The sequence below is a fragment of the Rhipicephalus microplus genome, unplaced genomic scaffold (assembly GCF_043290135.1).
Source record: "Rhipicephalus microplus isolate Deutch F79 unplaced genomic scaffold, USDA_Rmic scaffold_15, whole genome shotgun sequence".
Classification (NCBI taxonomy): Eukaryota; Metazoa; Arthropoda; class Arachnida; order Ixodida; family Ixodidae; genus Rhipicephalus; species Rhipicephalus microplus.
In genome coordinates this window covers 12,838,974-12,861,842 of record NW_027464588.1, presented here as the reverse complement: position 1 = coordinate 12,861,842, position 22,869 = coordinate 12,838,974, and the positions used below count along the sequence as shown (strand labels likewise).

Below are 22,869 nucleotides of genomic sequence, written 5' to 3'. Positions count from 1 at the left end.
AGCTCAACATGACTGTTGTCCGGAATTTCATTCAAAATTTGATAATACAGACCAAGATGACCTTAAGATTTCATTTGTGTTAATGTTCTTAGTGTACGTTGCCGTCACAATTTAGTGAGTCGTTTGGGGTTTCTCGACATGTATAGCACGAGATTGGAGTAAGCCAGGCTCAAAACAGGACTAAATTGATTATCTGCGTTCAAGCACTTACGTTTCACTAGAATTCACGTAATCCAAGAAATTGTTTTTTATCCGTTCAATAGCGATAGAACGGGGCTCGACCGTTCTATGCACATTCTGTGGCTATTCTCAAGCATTTACCGTCAGAATGCCCTCAACTAGTCCTGTGTCTACCTTTCATCCCTCTGTTTCATACCACCCCCGGCAGGACGCTTACAAAATACCGCCCCTTTTCTCGACGCAATTCCCCCTTTAAAGGGATTCCTGAGCACCGGCTTGATTCTGCGGCTTTTTTTTTAGAGATTCAAGTGGGTCTTCATATAAACCTATTCCATCTTTGTAAAGAGCTGTAGACACCGTCGACAGATTGAGGCATTAGTAGTGAAGCCTCGACGCGTATGCTCCGCCCAGCTTGATGCTCGCCATGATCACAAGACTACTGCATGACACAGCAGCTTCAAAGCTGCCTCTGAACTCGGATCTAGCTTTGCAGCTTGGCGACACTCTGAGGTGTTTGTAGCACGACGTCACAAGCTGCTCAGTATGTCGCCGTAGCCTAGCCCTGTTTACGAACATTATTATGTCTACGGAAAGAGACAAAAGAGCCTGGTGAAGGACGCACACATGAGACTATGCGAGTGCTCGTGGGCAGCTTCCAGCAGGTGTTACTAGAACAAAGAAAATGGCAGCATATCCACGGAGTGAATGATGGATAGTTGGGCGAAACATCCAGCCGTCCATTCGTTCTTGCTTCCGTCCGTCCATGCGTCCGCCTGTGTGACCGTCTGTGCGTCCATCCGCCCGTCCGTGCATGTGTCTGTTCGTGCGTCTACACGTCCATCTGTGCGACCATCCCTGCGTTCGTCCACGCATTCACCCCTGCGTCCACCCATGTGTCAATTCGTCCGTGCAGCCATCTGTGCGTCCATCCATGCATCTCTCTGTGTGTCCGTTCGTCCATCTAGTCAACACTCCAAGTACCACCATCTCGCATTTTTTCATGATATATTTTCCAAATAGAAGCACGGCCACTCAGCAGACATTCCAAGGACTAAACGAGAGTTGGCACACGCACACTTTATAACGGCTTGCGCTTGGTGTCTACTTCCCACCTTTATCCACCTCGAGTTCATGGTATATACTAGTTCACTGTTCTCATAGCGCTGCGGCCCAACGCTCGCTAAACCTTTCTGAAACCAAGAAGGTTACGCCGAGCGAGTGTAACGTATCAACCCTTTCTTGTCAGATAGTGCTCAATGTACATGCCAATGGCTGCTAATGGGGAATGAGAGTCAGGAGAATTCGGCTTTCAGTTAACGCGCACGCTGCAATTTTTTATTGTTCAACAACGCACAATTATTCTTTCGCCTTTTGGGTGAAAAAAGATACAGAAAAATGCTCAACCACTTTTGTGAAAATGAGGTCAACGATTGGTCTAAGGTCACCACCTCGTGCTTCCTTAAGACATTTGAAAATACATCAGTTGCCCGATTAGAAATGTGCCGTATGGGAAGAACCAACACCTCTTCAGAAAATGATGGCTGGAATGTCAGCCGCGAACACGCTGCTGTATATTCTCTGGTTTTACTCTCGTTGTGGCGCAGTGGTTAGCGTCTTCGAATGGTGATCCGCATGGTGATCCTACTCTCGTCATTGAGTACGAAGGCAAGCGTCTCTGACGGCTGCCCCATGAGAAGACAGCATTGCTCTCACAGTTGCCTCTGAGCAGCCATGTTTCACGTGACAGAGCGGTACGGTAATGTCACGTGACTGAGCGGTACGGAGGCTAGCGTTCTCATAAGGCGGCTGGTTGTAACAAAAGGCAAGAAGCGCCCCGCCCCTGTGGTCTAGTGGCTAAGGTACTCGGCTGCTGACGCGCAGGTCGCGGGATCAAATCCCGACTGCGGCGGCTGCATTTCCAAAGGAGGCGGAAATGTTGTAGGCCCGTGTGCTCAGATTTGGGTGCACGTTAAAAAACCCTAGGTGGTCAAAATTTCCGGAGCCCTCCACTACGGCGTCTCTCATAATCATATGGTGGTTTTGGGATGTTAAACCCCACATATCAATCAATCAAGGCAAGAAGCATGGGCTCCAAGATTAAGTGCTGAGAGTGACGTTCCACGCACAGCTTTCCTAGGAGGCGTTGGAAGGACGCATAGATTTGACGCGTTGCATGAGCTAGGAAGCTCCGGCCATGATGAACTAGTTCATGTTATCACTCCTAGAGGGCGACAACACCCCATGACTAAGAGCGGTGATGCTTGTTTGATTGATATGCGTGGTTTAACGTCCCAAAGCCACCATATTATTTTGGCAGACACCCTAGCGAAGCGATTTTGAAATTTTGGCCACCTGGGTTTTTTTAACATGCACCCAAATCGGAGCACATGACCTGCAACATTTTCTCTTCCATCAAAATGGCAGCTACCGCCACCGCGATTCTATCCCGCAAACTGCAGGTCAGCAGCCGAGTTCCTTAGCCACTAGACCACCGTGGCGAGGAACGCGACCAAGGGCACTGCGGGACGAAGCTGTGAAACACTAAAGACGAGTTTGTGAGCGCATTCCAGTGGATAGCGTTCCGGGCATATATTGTCATGGATCGAAAGGTCGTGTGTTCGACTGACAATGGCAAAAGTTTGTATATATGCGAAGCATTTCTTAGCGAATTTCGGCGAGTTTGGTGGTATCTATCTATCTATCTATCTATCTATCTATCTATCTATCTATCTATCTATTTATATATCGAGCTGCCTACGACGTTTAGCTCTCCTGGCCGTTTGGATAATCACATCTCTACCAAAATGGCATAACATGAAGATACAAAGTGCATAAGTGACTAGTCGTAACATAAAAGTCAGGACACATTTGTCATGGTCTTGCTGCCCCTGCTGTGTTTTCGTTCACACGACATATCGCAAAACTGGCACAGTATGACATGACTGCAAGCGAACACAAGTGACACGCCTTCACCTTGAAATTGTAACACGCGTGTCATGTAAGAACATGGCTACATGCCACGCTCATGATGCGCTCGCGGTCCTTTCGCTGGCTTCACATACACCAAATTTGGTATTGCGGGAAGTGAAAGGATGTCGAAGGTGTAAGACCGGTGCAAACTTAGAAATTAAGGCATGCGTGTCATTACAGAGCATGACTACATACCACACCCATGGTGCGCTCGTGGCCATTCGGCTAGCTTCACATGTACTAAGTTTAGTAATACGTACGTGAAATGCATGGACGATGAAGACAAATGACATGCCCGAACATAATAATCATGACATGCGTATCATGTTAAATATGGCTACATTCTACACTTTTAGCATGCTCGTGGTCGTTTTGCAAGCTTCACATATGCCAAATTGGTATTACGTGACATGAATGCACGACGAAACAAAATTCCAGGTTCAAAGAACATGGCATTGAGGTCATGAATGGAATAATTTACGTCCACCTCGTAACGTTATCCTGACTTTAAAGTGACATATCAATTTTCCTCATTTGTCCTTCACATATCATCGATTCCCACTGTACGTGGGATCTGCCATTTTTTTCATAGGTTATTGTGCCTAGTTTCTGGCCTAGTTTCCGTGACAGAAATATGTCACCGGGGTGTTGGTGGACCCTGGCAAACACTTTAAAAAGTGTGGATTGCTGCATTTTGTGAAAATCCTTTACATCAGCTTTAATGAATGTGCTGTTCTTGCAGTACCTGTAATATCTGCGCCACCATCGCTATAAAAGCAAATCAGTGCTTCTCTTGCGTCGCACAATCTACGGTGTACACAGCTGGTCGCAGTGCCGTGGTGTGCACCAGACTGGGTAAATTGAAGAGAATATAAAAAAGAGCAAGGTCTGAAGGAAGTAAATTGCACTTTAACGACCAATGCTGACGTCGGCGTTTGCAAATGCGATACGTGTGAGCTAGGCCCAGTGATTGAGACCTGCTCCAAGAAAGCGCGTCTGGACTTCAATTTCTCCCAGCTTATCATCGTAAGTTTTGCGAAACAGGAGGCCGTATAACCCTATTATCGGCTATGCTGCCATAGCCGGCCTTTCGCAGTTACCTTCTAAACATTTACGACAGTGTTTACTGGGACATCATAAAGCAGCTTTATTATGGCCACGCTATTCGTGACGGTGCTGAGATATTTTGTTTAGATGGCTATTTTTACTAGAACTGCGCTTCTGCGATGTTCACCAGAACAAACGATGGGATGAAAGAACTACTGCAACAAGTCCTGTTGCTCTTGTTTTTCTGCACCGTCTATCGTTCTGATGAACTTCCCAGATCTTGTAGCAACTCGCCGAGGCAAAATGATTTGAAGCAGATACAAGTTGCGCATCTTGCAGCCCCCCGTATTAAGGTATATTTTATACTTTGAAAGATTATTTCTGGCTTCTGGTTCAAATATATGAAATTCTGTCACAGTGTGGTCAAAATTTTATTGGGAAAAACTGTTTTTTTCTGAGCATTTTACGTTTTGATTAGAAACAAAGTTCACTCATATTGTGCCAGTTAATATAGTGATTTCTGTAACACAGACACAGTACGTACATTGTCGTTATTCTTTCGTTCTTGCGTTCGAATGAATCACAAACATTGCCATGTTTCTATTTTTCACTCATTGAAATACACAGAAAAATAGAAGGTAAATGTTACTGATAGAGCAGCTTCCAAAGAAGACCATACAAATGGCGACTCGTGAGCTGCTAATGAAGCTTAGCACCATATGTTTGAAGAGTGAACCCTTCCGTTGTAACCATGACTATAGAGGATGTGACGCTATATTTGGTAAAAATGAGCGTGGTTTTGTTGGTACTAGTGCTAAATTTGATGTAGAATAGCTTTGGCGCGCCCCCTAATGGCGAATAACTCGCGATGAGGCAATTTCTTCAAGACTGCGCTTTAAGTGAATGCCAGCTAAACTGGCATTCTTTTGGAGCCTAATCAAATTGAGCCGTCTAATGCCAGCTAGGTGTGGTTAGGGGTACAATCACGTAAGACTACTCTCTTCAACATCTCCATAGTTCAGTGTACGACATGTTAACCTGAGTTTAGGAATGTCTCATACAACAATTGCATGCTGCCGATTATGTTTATCTCGTTGTCTCGGGGCAGTGTGCAGACTCCTGGAGAAAGGTGTTGTAGCAGTGCTGGGACCACGGAAACCAGAAGCGGCGTCGCTGGTCGGCAGCGCTTGGGCTGGACAGCATGTGCCACACATCTTCTTGTCTCAGGAATTTCAGCCCAATGCCGGCGTCAACGCGGCGTCGGTGTCTGTTGGCGTGGCACCTCCTCACTGCGAGTTGGACAAGGCACTCCAAGATTTGGTGAAAGCTCAACGTTGGAAGAGTTTCACGATTGTCTACGAAAAGCCAGAAGGTGAGCGCCGCATCGCATAATTTTTCTTGTCTTTTTGTTGTCCAATACTCATTGGTAGTCTGCCCATGAGTTCCCGCGAAATCTCAAAATTTCGCAATACTTTTAGATCACCGTGAACAAGTCTACTGCCATATATGCCTAATTTACGATGCTTGCAGTAAAGGGCATTATTCTTTTAAATGAAACAGGCTAATGTACGCTTGCAACCTGGGTACTTGATTTTATTGAATATAGTTCATCGGTCTCACATCACCAAAATTCAGTTCTGCATTTCACAGTATTCATCGGCTCGCTCATTCATTCACCTCATATGGCCCCTATGTAACCGGATAACTGACTGTCACATGTGCGACGAGACACTGCCAGTCAGAAAAATGGGTATTTCACTCCGTCTGAGCAGCTGAATTGATTATCTATGAAGGCTCATTTGCACTCCCTGTTGCTATTGAATAGAACGAAGGATTGAAACATGTCGCTTACACAGCGAGTTCCAAAAGAAAAAAAATTTTTCTTGCGCAGAACATTTGAGAAGTCAAGTACACTCTTAGTCAAATCCTGGTAACATAATAATTGTTGAGGTCTACCGTCCCAATACCATCATGTCTTTATGTGAGACGCCGCATAGTGGAAGACTCCTGAAATTCAGACCACCAGGGGTTTCTAATGTGCACCAAAATTCAAGAACTTGGGCCTAAAGCATTTTCGCCTCGATAGAAAATGCGGCTGCGGCAGCTGGGATTCGATTCCGTGAAGATTTGCAGCCGATTTTCTTAGCCCATGGATCACCGAAGGGGGTCAATATGATAGCTAGAATACACGCCAGCAAGCAGAAAAGCTAGCCAAATTATGGCTGTTTCAAGTCAGTTCGCTGTCCAGAGGAAGCGGCCCTATTCTAAATGGCTTTCGAAATAGACGTGGCCGCGCTTAGCCGGGATTTTAAGCCAAATAACAAACCGAGGTTATGGATATCATATATGTAGCTGAAATCAAGGAAAAGAAATGAACATGAGCGGGGCGCGTAGCACGTAAACAGAATAAGCACTGGTAACTTGTTCAACTTCACGGTCACCCAGTGCTGACTTCCCAGTGCAGACCATCCACCCGTTACAAGTGCCACGAGCTTGCATTTGCTTTGCTTTTTATACATGTGATTACTTTTGAGCAGCAGGCCCCACCGTGGTGGTCAAGTGGCTAAGGTACTCGCCTGCTGACCAGCAGGGCGTGGGTTCTAATCTTGACTGCGGCGGCTGCATTTCCAAAGGAGGCGGAAATGTTGTAGGCCCGTGTGGTCAGATTTGGGTGCACGTTAAAGAACCCCAGGTGGTCTAAATTTCTGGAACCCTTCACTACGGCGTCTCTCATAATCATATAGTGGTTTTGGGACGTTAAACCCCACAAATCAATCATTACTTTTGAGCAGCAGCAGCGAATTGAAACTCGAAAGGTGCGTAAGCCGTTGCACGCAATGGTTCATTGTCGGAATAAGTATACAATGAACGGGATGCGTGTGCGCGATAACGTAGCCACGAGTACATTGTATTCTAGGCACTGTAGTGCACGTCAAGTAGTTGATGTTCTTCACCAAGTCCTAACGCGCGGTAAAACAACAAGGTGTGATAAATAGCCTACACTGTTCATCATTCTTTTATGGAAGGTGATTTTATTATACAAATAATTGTTTATACAAATGATTGAGTGGTGGAACAAAAACTTCCAGAATAGCTCACTTCTGTATCAACTGTAAGCGCTGGGAAACGCGGACTCATGGTCATGCAACACGGTAATATCGAGCCCAACTCAACACAGGATGCAAACAACCAACTAAAGTATGGAAAGAGAGTGAAATAAAAAAAGATCGGCGTAGAGGCCTTGTGACCGAAGGACGACGCAACAAAGTAGGTATTTCACTTGAGTACTTCTACAAACAACTTCGCTTAAGTTGTGGTTTGCTGAAAGGAATCATATCGCACAAAATATCTTCGACAAAGCACGCATGCTTGTGAAATAGGTGGCCGTATGAAGCATTATGTACTGCCATCGCAGTAGTCTTCACACGCGCATGATGCCCCGCCCAGTGTTGCTACGTGCGCGTGATGTCTTTTTCTTTCTTTTTTGCTTTTTAATGTTCCTTTCCGTCAACACACAGTGCAGAACAATACCTGCAAGCACCCGAGTTACAATACGGACGTGGACAAGGAAAGCAGGCGCATTACTTACCGCTCGGGTTCCGAGCACTTCTGAGCAGGCAGCGTGCGCATCATCTTGCTTTGTGTATTCGCGGTGGCAGGTCCGCTCGAGGCCTGACAAACATCACGAAAGAAACGGGCTTCTGTCGCCGTCACCAAGCACCGTTCACGTACTGCAGCGTGGTGAACACAGTCTAGCGGCCAACATAACACACCCACATGACACTACTGTAGCGTTGTGAACGCTGGCTGCCAACGCAACACACACACACACATGTGGCACCACTGAGCAACTCTGAAACGCTGGTCACAAGACAACGGAACGAAATATCTTTGCCATGCAAGTTACGAAGTATCCGTGAGCGCATCGCCGCTGGCGTTATCCAGCACTGCAGTTCCGCCGCGCCGGCGCCGGGCCATGCCAGGCCCGGCGCCGCTTAGCGCGGGAGTTCGAGAAGCTTCACGGATATCTTTTTTAACACAAATTTGTTTTAGATGCGGAAGCATCTTATACTCGCGCCTTGTAGTGCGCCGTCCGCGCCGTCCGCACCGCTTCTCGAACATTCGACAGCTGACGCGCGCGCATGCGCCGTCGCGCCGTCGCCCACCATCTGTGCCACGCGCGCTTCTCCTTCGAGAACATTCGACAGCTGACAGCGCATGCGCCGTCGCGCCATCGCCATCTGTGCCGCGCGCGCGCTTCTCCTTCGAGAACATTCGACAGCTGACAGCGCATGCGCCGTCACGCTGTATATATACTCAAGGTCGGCGCTCGCTCGCGCAGCCGCCGCTCGTCCGTTGGTTTGTACGGCGCGTCGACGTCCGAAGTCGCCGTGAAATGAATGCCAACGAATCCACAAACACAATGATCGACGTCCCTTCGACCAGCGCCGCCCTTTCGCATACGTGTGTACGTGTTCACTCATTTAACACCCCCTCCTACAACCACGTTAACCAATTTAGCCATCGACCCAAGTAAGTCGCAATTTAACACCCCATTTCACAACCACGTTAACCAATTTAGCCATCGACCCAAGTAAGTCGCACTTTAACACCCCGTTAACCAATGATATGCTCCGCATCCTCCTCAGTGTTCCCCCGAGGGAAGCTGCGGGCAATTTTTTTGCCAGGGTCCACCGTGGCCCCGATGACGAATTTCCGTCAAAAGTCATCATCATCATCATTATCATTATCATCCGCCTGACTACGTCCACTGCAGGACAAAGGCCTCTCCCATGTTCCGCCAGTTAACCCGGTTCTGTGCTTGCTGCTGCCAATTTATACCCGCAAACTTCTTAATCTCATCTGCCCACCTAACCTTCTGTCTCCCCCTAATCCGCTTCCCTTCTCTGGGAATCCAGTTAGTTACCCTTAATGACCAGCGCTAATCCTGTATACGCGCTACATGCCCGGCCCATGTCCATTTCCTCTTCTTTATTTCAACTATGATATCCTTAACCCCCATTTGTCCCCTAATCCACTCTGCTCTCATCTTTTCTCTTAAGGTTACACCTACTATCTTTCTTTCCATTGCTCGCTGCGTCGTCTTCAATTTAAGCTGAACCCTCTTTGTAAATCTCCAGGTTTCTGCTCCGTAGCTAAGTACCGGCAAGATACAGCTGTTATATACCTTCCTCTTGAGAAATAGTGGCAATCTACCTGTAATAATTTGAAAGTGCTTGCCAAATGTGCTCCACCCCATTCTTCTTCTTCTAGTTACTTCAATCTCGTGATTCGGCTCTGCGGTTATTACCTGCCCTAAGTAGACATAATCTTTTACAACTTCAAGTGCACTATTACCTATCTCGAAGCGCTGCTCCTTTCCGAGGTTGTTGTACATTACTTTCGTTTTTTTTTCCGTCACAAGTATGACGCGGTAAAATATAAATAAGTACTATCATATGATAAAAATGACGAGTTACTGGAGAGCGTTGAACCAGCCACCTCAAGCTCTTAGCACGCCACGCTGAACACTAGGCCAAACAGCAGATTGTATACGGTTAACCATTTATATACACGATGTGCCGCTGGCGTTCCTCAGAGCTCAGCAACTTCAGCGCATTTTCGTCATCACTACCGAGATGACACGATGGGCGCGCGTCCTCAAGCTGTTCGTGCCGCGCCATATTACGGGTTACTGTGCATTTGCCTCCACGTGGCGTGCGTGGTGGCTCCAAAAAATTGGGTGGCTCACTCAAGCACGCACTTATTTTGGGTTCTTCACCTCTTGTGCTCCCACCACAAGTTTGCTTTGAAGTTACGGTAGTTAAAGAGCGCACAAACATGACTTCACGCGCTGCCGCAGCCACGTTTACGAAAAGAGCGTGCTGCTCACACAAAGTAAACATTGTGGCAGTTCACGCTCATTCTGTGTATACGTGTGCGGTCAATTTGTGCCTATTTCTTTCTGTTTGAGCAGCGGAATTTAAGTGTCGAGCTATGACAGTCGTGATTCTGCGCTCATCCTCTGTATACATTTTTAGACGTAATTAAACCGGAAGACGTCTAGCACAACGGGACGGCTTTATGTTCTCCCATAGTAGAGTACATCGTACTCCAAGTCGTCAACAACTTTTTCTAAACACACCTCTGTATGCTCATTTCACCCATGCTTTCTGCTTGAGGTCCAGACTGCATGTTTCGAGCTGCTTGCCGTTCCTCACTTGACACTGCTATTTCTTTCTTAAGCATTCATTCAAAACTGGAGCATTCATTCCATATGCATTCCACTGTACCATTCAATTCACTATGAACTCTGAACTACCTCTGCCGGGACACGTTTCACTTTCGCGTTATACCGATTCTTAAAAAGAGGGATCACCCATGTTTTTTTCACAGCAAAAGCTGTTATGAGATCACAACTCGAGTCACGTGCAGTTGATGTGCGCCACCGGTGTCCGTAACCACTTCGCGCGAAATTAGAAAAAAAAAACTTACACCAATTCACTCCCATTCCACACGTAGGCAAAATTAGAATTCTGGGGTTACACCTGCAGGCAAACGGCCATAATGGTGAGACGGTGCGAAGACTACGTCGTTCGGTAGACGACACGATCCGACTTCTACGTCGTATCACGAACAGACGTACTGGTATGCGCGAACACTGCGCGATCCGTCTAGTGCAGGCGTACGCAATAAGCTGTATAACATACGTTGCCCCCTACCTCAAATTGCTAGGCTCAGAAAAAAACAAGATCGAATGTATTATACGAAAGGCTTTCAAGAGAGCAATTGGAGTTCCACTGAATGCGAGCACTGAAAAGTTACTAGAACTTGGACTGCACAACTCACTCGACGAGTTAATTGAGGCCCATGTCGTTTCGCAAAACGAACGCTTGTCGGGGTCTAAGACGGGTCGACACATCCTCGAGTCACTTGGCATCCGGTACCACACTCAGCAGGGAGAAAAAGCGGATGTTCCTGCCTCGGTTCGCGACCGCCTAATTGTTCCGCCGCTTCCTAAGAATATGCACCCGACGCACCACGTCGGGCGCCGTAACCAGCGAGCTAGTGACCTTCAAAAGAAGTACGGCACTAGCGATGAAGTTGTGTACGTAGATGCCGCGAGATATGTGGACGAGAGACACGCACACGCCGCTGCGGTCGTTGACCGTGTGGGCAAATGCTTCGCGAGCGCCACGGTGACCACGGGACATACGGAGGCGGCCGAGGAAGCCGCGATAGCCCTAGCAATCGCCACGGTGCCGAACGCTACGATCGTAATCAGCGACTCGCAGGCAGCAATCCGCGGCTTCGCGCGCGGCCGCGTCTCGCGGGAAGCGGCCCGCATCCTTAAGATGTGCGGTGATGGTGACTCAGCGTCGCGATCGCCACAACAAAATTTAACAGTCTTCCTCCTTTGGACCCCGGCACACACCGATGTCCCGCTTCTGGGCAACGAGGCGGCCCACGCCGCGGCTCGAGGTCTCACTCGCCGAGCCGCGGCACATTCCGTGGCCGCCGCCTCCGCTCCCGAGAACGGGGCTTCTGATCTGCCGGATCGAGACACTTTGACAGACACGCAGCGACAACACAGACCACAATGGTCGTGGGGTGATCGTCTCATCACGTTCCGAGATATTACGCAACACTACAGACTGGAAAGGCGAAAGTTCCCGCCACCGCATGACAAATTAAACAGACACGATGCCGTAAGCTATCGCTTACTACAAACCCACTCTTACCCCAGCCCGGTCGTCTTACGCCACTGCTACCCGCACTTACACATTACCGATCTATGTAAAGCATGCGGGCACAGAGCAACGCTGCGCCACATGCTCTGGGAATGCGCCGGTAACAATGGTCGAGAAACAGCCGCCGTTCGCGATGCGCCTACGGCGGCTGCCAATACCAGGCAACAGGAAGCCTCGAGCTCACTCGTTCCCGCCGCCGTCCCGTCTGCGGGAGCCGCGGGGGACCTTCTCCGTCGGAGACGCCGCCGCTGGGAGGCGGCGCTCAGAAGCTCGGAGCTCAACGACCAGCTCTGGGCTGTCCGGCAGGCCGAAGATGCCGCCCGAGTTCAGGGACTCAGCGCCGCCATCTGAGGCCACCAAGACCAAGCTGCCGGCCAAGTTCTAATAAAGTTTCCTCTCTCTCTCTCTACACCAATGACACAGTGGGGCCGGATTTTATTGAGTAAGTGGGTGCGCACCGCTTCTATGCAGTTCGTTATCTAGTTGCTGGCTGAGAGAGTGCGCAAACTTATCAGCCTTTCTGAAAAGTTCTGCACACACAAACATGCGGACGCACGCACGCACACCAGTACTATGTAGTCCAAGTTGTCATTTTGTTCCCTCACTGCTTCGCACCTTGATAGGTCGGGAATTTTTATGTTCGCTTTGTATGATGCACACATGCTTTAGTCAGTGAGTGTTTATGCCTGCAGAAATAAAGAAAAAATGTCGCTATCTACGTGAAGGGAATGATGATGAGGGGGGCTTATCGACAAAACCACCCACAATCGTCCACATATTATATAAAGACACGACTCGTTGTTATAGAGATGCTTCTATTTACACTTTTACACGCGATAATTATAATTTACATATGGGTACAAATAAATACACTTATATACACACAAAATTTCATTATTTACGTATCAGTGAAGTTATAGAGAAGGATGACGTTACTGATTCCAAAGCTGTGGGATAACGTTCTTCTTTAAAGATGAAAATTTTGTAGTTGATAAAGTACGTGGCGAGAGGATCTTTGTTGAAATGTAGTAGTTGAAAGTTAAAGAAGGCCATTTACATACAGATACCCCTGAAGATGGTGGGGCGCTCGTGGTCATACGAGCTGCACCAGAGAACGTAACCGGGCATTGTGTGCGGAACTATCCTGCAGCCGTTACCCGCATTGATGTTCACGTTGGAGTCTCCGATGAACACGAATGAACTGTGTTTGAATTTCCGCTTATCTTCAGCTGCTGGAGCTGTCGACGCTCCCATCGCATGCGGTGCGATAATGGTGCCTGCTCAGGAGTGCTGCCGACGCTGGCATCTATCTTCGCTCTGGCGAGCTCTATACCGCGGAAAATTGGCGGCGGTAGCACATGCAGCCGCGTTTCGAGCTCTCCGCGCTACTGTCTTCGCTTCCAAGGTGTACTTAATGAGCAGCTGCGTAGAGTTGAGAACTCATTGGGCTACCGTTTGTTTGAAAGAAAGCATGCCCAAAACGCTCAAGTTGACAACAAGTGAACACGGCGCGCCGAGTGACTTGCGCCGAGCAAGAAGAGCTTCGTCCCTGAAAGAAAACCCTAATTAGATTTCCCATTAGGTCTACGAATCCCACGTTTAATCCGAAGGTAACCACTGAGTAGGTATATCTTGAATGCACTACAAAATGATATAGCGGGTAGATGGTACTTTGCTGGCAAGTCGTGTAATATTAACAACTGTTGGCGCTTCTATGAAGAAAACGCTATGTGCTCCACAAAACGCGATGGTATAAATAACGTGGTGGGCTCCCGAGATACTGACCACATGAAGTTTTTGGACGTGCACCCTAACTTAAGTGCGCGGGAATGTTGCGTGTTGTCGCCAATGGAAAGTGGCCACCGCGGCTGGATTTGAACCCCCGAACTTTGTGTGAGACGCCGGGCGCCGTACCCTCAAGACCTTTTCAGGTGACAATTCTATGTTGAACCAGATAGTCAACTGCAATATAGTAATATTTTTCAAATAATTATTTCACTTTGCATTATCGCTCTATCGTGAAGTCTTGAACTCGAGCTTCAGGTGGCACGTTCGCCACGGTTACGGTGCTCAGCTGCTGACCCGAAGGTTGCGTGTTCGATCGCGGCCACGGTGGCCACATTTCGAAGCTGGTGAAACGGTTGAGGCCCGTGTACGGTGCAACGTCAGTGCACGTTTTAAAACACCAGGTGGTCGGAATTTTCAGAGCCCTCCACTACAAAGTCCCTCATATACGTAGGTTGGTTTTGGGCGTAAAAGCACCCTGGCTTTTTATAGCTCTAAGTGGCACGTTTTCGCTAGACTTAATAACGTGTAGCTTTGCATACTATCAATGGATGTAAAGTGATAGTATAGGACATTGTACAAAGAAAATTATCTGTTGTTTAACTTGAAGCTTTCTTGCCTGGCTGTTGGAGAGCCTGTGCCTTAATTTTCGGTGTCTATGCTAAACAGTGTAACAAAGTAAGGGACATAGTATATCTAGCAGGTATATATATGGTGCAATGTTTACAAAAACATAGATGCAAATAGGAGACAGTGTGACAAAATACTCTTTTTTCAATATTTTTTATTTTTTTTATTTTGCCTAAGTACATCAATCAGAAAAGCTTCATTTTGTCTAACACAATGCTCTGCTAAATCACCGGAGGGAACACAGCGTATAGAAAACGTGGAGACACAACGATGCCACACTGCACTGAGGGTGTCACCTCTCTTTGTCCTGATCTTATCTTGCATTGCGTTCCTTCCGGTGTTTTACGAACACATCCACACTTCTACGCAAACTCTCATAGCGCTTGTGATCATGTATTGCTAGGAGTTCAGGTCTTGCTTGCCTCGCAAACGAAGGCTGTAAGATGCATCGGTGCGATGCTTGCAAGCCTCAAGCATGCCCGCTACTCAACAAATATATTTACAGAGGCAACCATGAAGATCAGCAGGTGCTGTTTTCTTAATTTGTGAAAACGAAAATATCTCAGCCTTCAGTCTAGCGCAAACTGCTATGAGCAGCATTGTCTAAGCCATGGAAGAACTACATTTTCTGCGACGCACACAATTTCTTGTTTGTCTGTCTGTGAAACGACCATTGCACGTTATCTATTTACGTATACGCGGAAACCATAACAAACGGGCACTCGCTCTACGCTAAAGTAGGAGTTGTGGAAATGTCCTCCATAACCCAGCAGCGTCTCCATGCCACACCGAAAGGCCCGTAAACCTTACTGTTTATTGTGGACCTCGCTGCCATGAAGCATGCAAGCAATACTAGAATTGCACGTTTGGTAAATCCCCTGTGCATATAGCGTTTAAGCCCCAAGCGATGTTGTAAGTGGTTAATGTAAGCATAGCTCCGTCGCGCATTCACTAGAAAGAGAGTTTGTCCACCTTTATTTAAGATGCAAGACGGCGGGCACACGGCCGGATTAGAGCTGAGCCTAAGTAATGCAGAAAGTTAACCTGTTTGTTAAATATTCATCACAAAAGAAAATATGCGTGGAAACACGGACAGACAAAGGACATAAAACAAACACTAACAGAGTTTCTAGTTGCACAACTTTCTGCTTTTGTACACGTGTTCGTGAGCTCACCCTCTGCTATGATGTATTAGGTGCGCTTTCGCTGACGGTGGAGTGAAGACGCGGGATATAAGGATAATGCTAGATTACATAGAGAAATATGTAAAGAAAAATTACAACGCACAATATTTATTGCATGATATTGTAGGACAGGCTGTTGTCCAGGCCCTGATTATGCACTAGCCCAGCCAAGACAAAAATATTGCCTGCACGCAAGCTTCGAAGATAGCGCACCCCCGGAAAATTTTTGTGGCCTAGCTTGAAGTTCTATGCACCGTTTAGTGAGCCCCTGCGGGAGCCAAATACTCATAATTGTTTTCAGCACTTTACTAACTTTAGTCGAGATTAGCAAATAAGTCTTTTTTGTTTTCAAGAATTTAGCCACGTCATACCGTTATTGCTCAATAAATGTTTAGCGCTCCTCCGCGCATGTTCTCGGTGATATGATATTATTTGTCCTCTCAGAAGAGGAACGTCATTTTGTATTTCATATAAAACGTACAGAACACTTCTGAAAACCAAGCCGAAACTCTACAGCGAAATACTTAAACGAGGCTATTCCCACCAACTCCCAAACAGAAAAATAAAAGAGAAAACATATCAAGAACAAACTTTTCAGTGTGTTAGTTTAAAAAAAATTGTGAATCCTTGCGTATCGAAATAAATTGGTTATTTTGTTTGTAGCTTTGCTGTGCGTTATCACTTCTGGTTTTAGGGACGTCGGTCGCTCCCATTCTTAAAAAAAGATTATACTGGAATACTTATGAAGCATTAGCAATAGCCAATACCCACATAATAATTGATATTTGTGTGAGACGATGACACTCCTAGAGTAATTTTAAAACCCATTAAAATCGTTAAAAGTTAAAAAAACACAGGCGGTCTAAATTTCCGGAGCCTTCCACTACGACGTCTTTCATAATCACACGGTTGTTTTGGCACGTTAACTCCCAACAAGTAATATTTTTGTTTTCATTTGCGCACGAACGAACAGCATGAATTTTGCGGAGGCCTATCGCAAAATACAGTCAACCGGAATGCTGTTTACCGTTGCTCTTTTCCCTAAGACTCGCAACACTACTTCACACTTCACAATGTTCACCTTATCAGCGCATCACAAGACCTGGTGCGATTTAGCGATTAAACGAAAAATGATGCACCCAGGCTACGCTTTTTTACCTATACCGCGGGTATTCTTTTGTATTCAAGCAGTGTTCATTCATCGTTCGCTCAGTCTGCTGCTCCCAGCTTGCCGGAAATATTTTAAACCTTAAATCAACATTTCTGGGGCTCTGTAATAATACCAACTGGGTGTACCGAAAGTACAATTTTGAAAGCACTGATGCCCTATCTTTCTTGAAATGCAGGCTTGTTCATATTTTTGCAACATTTATGAAAGGCTGGTGCAATCACTGCAGCGATGGCACTTTTTAATTTCCTTTATTGAATTCGCAGCGTTGCTGCGGCTGCGCAGCCTCTTACACTTGACTCAGCCTGGCAGTATCCCGATTCCAGTGTCGCTTCGGTTACTTCCGGAGAAGATGAACTCTGGGATCGTTCTGCGGGAGATCGCAAAGAACGGTAAAAGCAACATCGTGCTCGACGTGGCGAATCACAAGCTGGGCGATTTGTTGAGACATGTGCGGGAAATTTTTTTATTTTTATATGAGTACTGTGTACGTGTCTGCTTACGTTTTTTACTGTCATTTTCTGGGCCATTGGGTCTTTGACTTTAATATTTTAGCTTTACCTTAATCTGGTGAACTACTTTTCAGTCACTGTATTTAAACTACCGTCCACATGAGAAAAGTAAGCAAGCCTTTGAACACTGAACTTCGTTCGTATATCACCCTAATTAAGCGAAAAGTAAATTGGTACGTACTCAATTACGTTGGGTTGTTTGGTTTGTATTGGGTGTTCAAAAAAAATAGAGATTAGAATAATAAGTTTCACTCAATCCTGTCGGTATTTCAGCAGTTTTCGAGAGCGTCATGCCTGTTTGATTTGAGATATTCATGCGCGTAGATTTTAACGATTGTTTTGTCAGAAATTCCGGATGTGCTGATACATTTTCGTGTGTTCTAGAAAAAAGCCCTTATTCTATGAAACACACGTCGCGTCCACATAATGTAAAAATCTTTTTACAGGCACAAAAAGTTGGAATCGTGAATGAGTATCACAACTTCATTGTCACCTCTCTGGTAAGCGTCGTGAACGAGTTTTTTAAATGACAATGTTGTCCTATCTGTCGTGCTTTTTTCGGTGTTCTGTTTACAAGAAACTAATACAGCAGATACAGTAAAATTCTCGATTACAAAGTTTAATTCTACGGACTTGCTCGTCCAACCCCCCGCCCTGGTCTTAAAGAACGGACCTTTCCCGCGTGATGCCGAGAGAAAGTGTTCTGTAGACATACTCTTCTGGGGAAAGTGTTCTCTAGAAGAGTGTGCCTTTACATACATTACTGAATAAATGCCGCACATCCGATTTGTGGATTCTATCCAAGGGTAATTTTAGTGTACACTAGCATTGATACCTAAAAGCTGCAGTGTGTTCCTACGATAAATAAAAACAACAAAGATGCGAGTTCGCAAAAGCAGACCTCTCCGTGGCTCTGTCTCACTTTTTCTCCCTCGAGATGTAATTTTCGGTTCATTTAGCTTTTCTGTCTACAAATGTGGATGACCAATTGACCTTCCCGATTATTAATTTGTCGTGCTGTTGTGTCAAGATATAGATTTATTAAACCACAGTTTCTCGTTTGGTTTTTTTTCGATATGGAAAATTTCTTCTACATTACTACATTTCAAACTAAAATGTCCGAATGAGCATTCCTATTACACAACTCTACACTGCGTGACAGCAATCACCGCCTGACTGATATATTCGAGCTTTCGCAGATAAATACAAGGGAGATACATTGTCGCTCATTGTCAGTGATATAGGAATAAAATGTTCAGAAGTTAGCGCGCATTGAGCCTTAAATGTTAATAAGCTCTAACAGTATACTTAAGTCAGAAGATACAATTTATAGAAGTGTAAACTGCACAAAATTGTTGCTATTTTATTGAACCTAGGTTCCAAGGTTTTGTTATTTAAACCAAGTATCTGTATGGTGCAGGACCTCCACATTGTCGACCTGACAGCCTTGCAGAAGTCTGGGATAAAGTTGACGGGCTTCATGCTCCTGAAGAGAGAGGTCTGGGAACAGCATATTGGAGCTGTACGTGAGAAGTACACAAAAACTGGCTTATATCCACTCTTCTTGACTCGTCGGGTTTTTCGAACGCAAATAGGGGTTCTCAAGCAGTCTATTTTCATCACCACTGTTTGCAGACTTTGCCGTCACAGTTAAAGGATTCAGGCTGCTTTACAAGCAGGCTTGATAATATTGAATATATATAGCATTTTCGTCTTTTTAGGTGTCTAAAATAATCTCTATATCTTGTTACTACATTCAAGGAAAAACAGCGCATCATTCAAGTGACTTGCATTAAGTAGTTACTTCAGTAAGGGTTCTATTTCTCTGTTGAACATTCATAACAGTCAATGAAAAGAATACGTCATACCTAAACTACAATACGTCGCAAGAAGGCATATTGTGAAATTGTGATATTTATCACCCATAACATCATCATTGAAACCGCTCGTATATATTAGGAGCATAAACCACCATCTCTTATAGCGAGGACGCTGTGTCTCCATCAGTAGAAAATAAAATGGTGTTCGGTACTCCCGTAAGAATAGATTTCCCTTTCCACATCGAGGTAGATATTGGTGCCAAAGAAACTTCACTCCTTGGCAGATTCTGCTAAGCGATGCTCTGAATCTTAGTCGGAAATTGTGTCATGAAGGAGAAGTGAAATTTGCATGTCTTAAATTATGCATAGCTCGCTTGTAAAAATAATTATTTGCATTCTATACACAGTAAAAATTTTTACATCCAGAAGGGTGTGATTAAGCTTGTCCCATAAACGACACCCCAAGGGTGTTAATTCAGCACCTTCCAAAACCTTTTCCATGCACCCTTAGAATAGGGTGTATATGTAAAAAAACTATAGGGTGTTACAAAAACATCCTTAAGGAAGGGTGCCTTCGATGTCCTTCACTTATTAGCACCCTCTGAGGAGGGTGCGAGAAGGGTGCACAAGGGTGTTGAGTGCCCATGGCAGGGGTGCCAGTATTCTTTTAGAGTGCACTAATAGATATCAGCATGCACTAATTACACATTACTTGAAGAAAGTGGTCCTGATTATCAATGGTGCGCCACCTGTCGAGCTCCATTCATTGCGTGTGGGCAAAAATATAAACACGTACAATAGTGTATGAACTTCTGCTGGATCTATATACACTTCACAGTATATTCATAATGCGCGTTACAGAAAACGAAGCCTTGCTGCCCTTGCATATTGCATTTATTTATTAGGCTAATAAAACATATAAACTTTTCTTCTGCCACACAACTTTTTCACCAGATGTGTAGCATGTTGACGTATATGTACACTACACACGCAACACCTCAAATGTTTATTATAATTTTTCAGTTTCACTTTATTGACAATTTTTTGAAACATACAATTACACCGGTTTCAGTTTAGTATACTGCTTCAAGTACATAGAGACTACAAATGAAATACCCGCTAATGTATCCCTATAATTCTTTCAAGTATCTACAATCCCAGTGGTTTCCAGTTTAATACTCCCTCTTGTACACAATCGGTTATTAGGAATGAAATACAGCCAAATATATACTTTTAATTCTTTCAAATATATACAATCACCATGATTTCACTATATACGCCTTCAGGTACACAATTGTTCCCAAAAAGTGCTGCACACAAAAATATATACAGATAGTGCTTTCAAATGTACACATTCACGGTGGTTTAAGCTTTGTATTCCTGGATGTATAACAATTGGTTCTAAAAAATGATGTACAGGCAAACATATATGGGTTTTCGCACATATAACTTTAGCGAATACTTGGAAAACTAATACAATGATCGGAAACAGAATTAGCTAAAAACAAACACAAAACTGAGTCAGGACACACCAAAAAACAAAAGAGGTAATGCATAATTACGGCTAATGACACAACTGTGTCATTTTATGCCAAATGTCCAAGCCATTTTGGCAACCATCTCAAATGTATCTGAAAAACTCGTGCTGCATTGAAAATAGTGAACTTCTGGAATATTTAGGAGAGGAAAAATAATTCGTCACGTGGCTGCCTTCTGAATTTCCTGGAATGCCTTCTAGGTGTTGTATGTGAAAAATTTTATTTTAAAAGCACCGCTCCTTCTTTCTATACGAAACTCAGTCTACGTGTTACGTAACAAGAGTTTAATTTGCGCGAATTGGTTCGTCAAGGTTGTGTGCTAGTCACAGCGCGACAACTTCAGGAAGAGACAGAAAGGACAGGAAAGAGCACCGACTGTCAACTGAATTTAATGAATGTGCTACGAACGCTTTTATATGGAGGATAAGAACCGTGCTCATGCGCGACGGCACGTGTGACCACTACAAAATAATCTTAACTGAGAAAAGAATACTCCCTCTCCTAAAGGATACGCGAACGTGTAGTGATGCACTGATCATTGGTTTACCTGATAAAAAATACTTCTACAAACGTTAAATTGGCATTAAGTAAACCTATCCTCGTGACGAATGGTGCAAGATTGACTATTTCTGTTGCTGTTTAGTACACACAATTTTGAAAGCTTGCAAGGGGTGGAAAACAACACGTTAATATCGTATCTGCTGGCTATTTTTAATTGTGAGACACGTGATGTGGTATAACATGCAAAGGTTTTGGTCATTGTTTTTGCTGGTCCTGTCTTTTTTAACTTTACTTTCTGCAGGAGGGTCTCACAAACGGGTGTGATGATTCTGTTGGGATATCCAGCATCTTTTAGTCTTTTAATCTGGTTTTTAAGCGTGACCTCACCCTTGTGCTAACATGACTTCTGGAGGGTGGCCTGAATACATGTGGTACCAATTACTCTTTTTACTAATTTTGAATGCCCACTATCAAAAGGCAGAACATTCTTAGCACTTTTGGGCTGATAGCACCTGCCAATACCCCAACAGCATCATCACACTCGTTTGCGAAACCCTCCTGCGGAAAGTAAAGTTAACGGAAACAGGACCAAAAGAAAAAGAGAATGACCTATGACCTTTGCATGTTACACAGTACTACGTACATAAGGTGTCTCACAATTTAGGAAAAGAGCCAGCAGATATGACATTTTTGTTTTCCACCCCTTGCAAGCTTTCAACAGTGCATGTACTTACAGCAACAGGAATAGTCAATCTTGCACCATTCGTCACTAGAATAGGTTTACTGAATGCCAATCTAATCTGTATGAGATACCGCTAACACGTTGAAAAGTAAACATAGGACAAACTGGGCAATGCTTCAATGATCGAGCAAGGCAGCATGCTTTAAATGTTAAGAAGGGCTATAGTAGTGTCATGGCCAGACACCGTAAAGAATGTAAGTGCAGTCCTAGGTTTCATAAAACACGGTTTTTGAAAAAAAGCAAGCAGAAAAAATGAGAGATTCAAGAACTTGTTATCAGGAAGGCCAAGAATCAATGCATCCGTACACCTTCATTTTTCTTTCCCGAAAAAGAGTATTCTTTTTTCGGTTAAAATTATTTTGTCATGGTCACAGATGTGTTGTTGCAGATGAGCCCTGTTCTTGTGCTCAGTATAAAAACGCTCGTAGCACCTTCAATAAAATTCTGTTGACAGCGCTCTTTCCTGTACTTTTTGCGATAAGATTTTTATTATAGAAAGAATTTCATTTTATTACAGTTCAGGTATAATGATGAGTTTTCATTGTATCACAACATGGGGCAAATTGCATCTCAATATGGATAAAAATCACGATTCTGTGAAATTCATGATATTTTCTCGTATATTTCAGCAGCTCGAGAGGTCTCAAGATATTTTTTTCTCAAATACTTTCTGTGGAGTAAGTACTCACTGCTCAGATATTTATACAAAGTGCAATGTTGCAATAAAAATGCAAACATAACACATTTTCGCTTTATTCTCGGAAGCAAATGTGGCAAAAAAATTGCACTATATATATTGAACTTCAAATACCATACAGAAGCTCATTTATTTAACAGGTAGACCGAATTTGCATTAGAAAAAATAATCGGTAGTTTTAAAACGAAATTTTCCGCAAACAGCACACAGACGGCATTATGCCAGGAAGTTATAAGCCAGCCACATGAACAAAACTTTTTTCTCGCTGAAATATTCTAGCAGTTCACTGTTTTCAATGCAGTAAGTCAGCACATTTTTTTTTTTCAAATACATTTCAGATGGTC

At 44.6% G+C, this 22,869-nt stretch overlaps 1 protein-coding gene across 1 annotated transcript in view; it reads left to right on the top strand.

Annotated features, from left to right (window-relative positions):
• LOC142784774 (glutamate receptor ionotropic, kainate 2-like) overlaps positions 1 to 22,869 on the top strand; it is a 117,987-nt gene that overhangs the window by 44,142 nt on the left and 50,976 nt on the right. The window contains exons 3-5 of the mRNA XM_075883273.1: positions 5,306 to 5,569; positions 6,735 to 6,790; positions 18,648 to 18,749. Of these exons, the coding sequence (XP_075739388.1) occupies positions 5,306 to 5,569; positions 6,735 to 6,790; positions 18,648 to 18,749 (422 nt within the window). The remainder of the gene's footprint in view (positions 1 to 5,305; positions 5,570 to 6,734; positions 6,791 to 18,647; positions 18,750 to 22,869) is intronic.